We start from the raw sequence: 4,245 nt of genomic DNA on the forward strand, positions 1-4,245 counted from the left end.
AATTAAGAGTCTTTTATATTATTGAATTTGAATAAATTTCATTATCCATTTGGTAATATTAGTGTTTTTAATTTGAACCCAAGTTCTCTCTTATATTTGAGAAAAGTTTAAAAAGAATCAAAATTCTTTTTATTTTATTTTTTATATTTTTAAAATTATTACAATATATATAAAAGCAGAGTAAATTAAAGAAAGTAAAAATAAGATATACAGTGGTAAGTGTAAATAAAAATGAAATACATTAATATTAGACAAAAAATAAACTGGTAGAATAAAATAGAATAATAGATACAAGAAAAATAAAAACAAATGTAGTAAAAACTAAAGGAGAAAATAAAGTAAGAGTAGCATCAAGGAGCAAAATAAAGGTCGAGTAAAAAGGGAGATAAAGAACAAATCAGGATACACACCTTTCATATAAAAAGAAAGCCAAAGAATGAAAGGAGGAGAATGACCATTAAAAAAAAATAGTAATATTTAAAAGTGAAAGATATAAATATAAAATTATAAGTATGAAATAGGAAATACAAGCAGGCATTAAATGATAAATATACATAATTAATTAACAAAAAAAAGAAGATAAAATAAAGAAAGACAGATTGGGAAGAAAATTAAAAAAAGTTTTTTTCATTTTATAATTAAAATTACTTATTATCTTCCTATATTTACTCTTTTTCATTAAAATGAACATTATTTTTATCTCATATTTTCACCTTGTATTTACATTTATTGCATTATATAAAATTTATGTGTAATAAAACACATCTGTATCTCTTTTTTCTCTTATCTCTATTTTTAGCTTTTGTTTCTTGTTTTAGTCCTGATAAAGCTCTGCTAAGTGGGGTGAAACATTAGTACTTCATAATAATAATTTGTCCCCTCTTCAACATAATAAAATCACTGTTTAAAAAACAAAACAAAAAACTACAAGATGTATAATGAAGAAAATTTTAAATAAAAATATAACCTAAAAGAAATGGCATTTCTGTTTGTTGTGTGGAAAGAGTAAAATAATAAATCACAGTCCTAAGAAAAATAGAATTAAAAATTAAGGCTTTTGTACAATCAGCTATTTCAAGTTAATTAATGTTTTACACTGTAATAAAGGTTATATACCTTTGTTTGTAGATTTTGTATCTTTTAGAGCACCTAGTGTACTCAATACATGATTAAATAATTTTGTAAATAAAATATCGAAAAGCTGATTCAAATGGTAAACCTTTTTTCAGCTTCACCCAGAACTTTATCTAGCCATGGTGCTAGATGTTTCCTTAAGCCATCTTCTGATATTTCATCACTAAAGTTCACTAGTGCTTTTGAAACTATTCCATATGCTTGCATCAAGGTCTCGGCACATGCTTCGTTAATTGAAATTTCTCCTGTATCCTGTTTCAATAAAGAATACTTTAATGTTCAGTATATAAGAAATATATAAATATACTCATAATTTTAATTAAAAAGTAACCACAAGAACAAGCAAGTAGTTACTCAATTCAGTTAAATTTATGGGAACTATAGAGCATTTTTTCACATTTCAGTGCAAAAAACTTATTTGTTCTACTCTAATGTACAAAGAGCATAGAGGACACTTTATGGAGTATTTTTATTCCTCATATGTTATCAATTAGTAAAGCAAGTGTCTAATTAATTAGTTTAAGTAGTTTTTTGTGTATATCTTTTTATGTTTCTTTTACTTTCGTATATCTCTATGGGAAAATTGAAAAGTAATGCAGGAAAACTTATTTGCTCAAAAAGTAAACCAAAACTTTTATTTGCGCATAACTCAAAAAGTGTATACTGTATTCAAAATTATGATCATTAAAAAGGCAATTAAATTTTCTACAAAATGATATATTGTAAAAATACATGCATACGCTCCTTTGATGACAGAACTGATACGTAAACTACCAAAAAGTCTAGACCATGGACCTGTAGCCGCCTACAAACAATTGCTGTGTTGTGGCCCCAGGTCAGATAACTGTAGGTGGTCATAACTTTCAAAAATTTGTCGAAGTCCTTTGAAAGAGTGATTGAAAAGTTAATATTACAGTGAAGAAGGAAAAGGAAGTTGATTTACTAAACAGTTTTATACTGCCACATCTCCTCAATTTTTAAAAACAATTAAGCAACACCAAGCGGTGAACATTGATGGATCCAGGACTTTCCTAAGGGAATGCATGCCTTTGTACTCGGTAAAATGTATTCACTGAAGAAGATGATTGCCAATTTCTTCCCCTTCCTAGAAAATTAAAAACACATCAAATTCTTTGTTTTTGTTAAGACGCCTTGTGGGAAATTTTCAGCAGGGCCACAGAATCCCAATAGCAATTTTTGCAACATAACATATAACTATGGTGAAAACATTGATTTAAATAAATGCATTTTAAATGACAATTTTTTAAATTAAATAAAATTGTGTCAGTTTTTCCCTCTCGATCTTATCCCTAACTTTGGTCCACAATCTGCGGCGTGCCATGCTATTGATATTAATGTTATCCCCGCTTGTCGTATCGTGGTAGTCCCTCTTACAATTCTGTAGCCCAAAAATGACCTCGAAGGCGGTAAACACAGTTACACAATGTATGGAGTGGTTATATGCAATGATCGCTCTTTCCATTGCTTCATCCAGTTCGAGGGATTTCTCGAGCTGATATAACCTCAGGTAGTCACTAAGGGTACTACGGACCCTTTCGATTCCCCCTTGACTCTTTGGATGTCCTGGCATGCTGAGATGCCATACCACCTCCAGAGCTTTCATCTCTTCTCGGATCCTGGTGTTATTAAATTCCCACCCATTGTCGGAGGCTATTCTGTCTGGCACTCTGTAAAATTGGAACCATGTGCGAAGGGCCTTTAAGACTGCTCCAGCCAATCTGTCTGCCATGGGCGATGCCATCACATGACTAGCCTCAGATTTGCTAAACACCAGCAAGTCATCCATGTACACTTGGCATACCACTTTGTCCAGTCCCCTCAAAAATTTGTCCATCAACCTCTGGAACATCACTGGTGCATTTTTGAGACCGAATGGCATCCTGGTGAACTCGTAGTGTCAACACTCAAATGTGAAAGCAGTCTTATGCTGATTTTTGATATGCATTTTTATTTGGTGGTACCCTGTCTTTAAATCTAGGGTGCTAAAAATCTTCACGCCACCTAACCTGTCCAAAATATCCTCAAACCTGGGAATGGGATACTTCTCGTCAGCTTGTTTTCATTTAGTCATGAAATGTCATCAAATTCTCTGAAGATTTCGTCCTTCTAACTGTTACCACTTTGACCACACCCCCAAGACCAAACACACTTTGACCACTTTGACCAGGGAGTCTCCTCATCTGCCTGAATCTGGTTCAGGATACTGTGCTTAACACTGCAGATGACCACTGCTCTTAGCGCCCCTGCGACATCACTATCAAGCAGTTTCTCGGCCGTTTTTGCTTCGATCAGACTACACCCCCTTTTAAGAAATGGTTTAGTTTGCCTATCTCACCAGTGAACTGCATAAGGTCAGAGACAGCTTTTCTCAAGTCCTAGGCTGTTTCTGCGAACTTTAACCCATTCCAATGTAGTTGCGTGGGAACCTGCTAACAAGACCTCTGATAGAAGTGGAATCATCTCTGCTGGAGGTTGATTGGCAACCGGCAGATGTTTTTTCACCAGAGCTGGAGGTGGGTTGGCCACCGCTAGAGGCTTGTCATATTGCACAACATCCAAATTCAAGACAAGCGGTTTAACAGGGCTAGGTGTCATGTTCCCTTGAGGAAATTAAAAGAGCCAAAAATGAAGTGAATGAAGAGGAAAAAGAAGAAAAAAGAAAGAAAAAAAAATGTGAGAAGTGCCACTAGGACAAACAAAATTTCTTCAAGAGAGAGAAAAGAAAAGAAAAAACAAAATCTGTCTCTTGTGTCTACGGGTTTCGGCACCAGTTATATGACAGTGGGCATAAAACTTAAAAAAAAGAGATAAAGGAAATGAGAAATGACACACTCGAGTTTGACTGAAATACTAACTTTATTTGTCAAATAATCCTTCTTATATACATTTTGCTCCATGTTTACATCACATAGATTAAGCCTGTTATCCCTCTCTATCAGGCCTAACTTGTATGTATATGTTGTAATAATCAGAAATTATTTAAAATAAAATAAAAGGAATTTTAATAGTTTTGACTTATTCTCTGATCTATAATATAGTTTTGAAGATGAAAAGGTTAAATAAAAGATCAAATATTAAATAGATATGAGA

The 4,245-nt window shown here is 32.9% G+C and overlaps 1 protein-coding gene across 1 annotated transcript in view; it reads right to left on the reverse strand.

Annotated features, from left to right (window-relative positions):
- The window catches only part of LOC106677647 (cilia- and flagella-associated protein 91), a gene marked incomplete at its 3' end in the record, with an annotated part of 36,134 nt that overhangs the window by 3,253 nt on the left and 28,636 nt on the right, over positions 1-4,245 (reverse strand). Inside the window, 1 exon segment of the mRNA XM_014415697.3 lies at positions 1,220-1,386. Coding sequence (XP_014271183.3) covers positions 1,220-1,386 — 167 coding nt within the window.

The sequence above is a fragment of the Halyomorpha halys genome, unplaced genomic scaffold, assembly GCF_000696795.3.
Source record: "Halyomorpha halys isolate HHAL.00 unplaced genomic scaffold, Hhal_1.1 Scaffold8.1, whole genome shotgun sequence".
Lineage (NCBI taxonomy): Eukaryota > Metazoa > Arthropoda > Insecta > Hemiptera > Pentatomidae > Halyomorpha > Halyomorpha halys.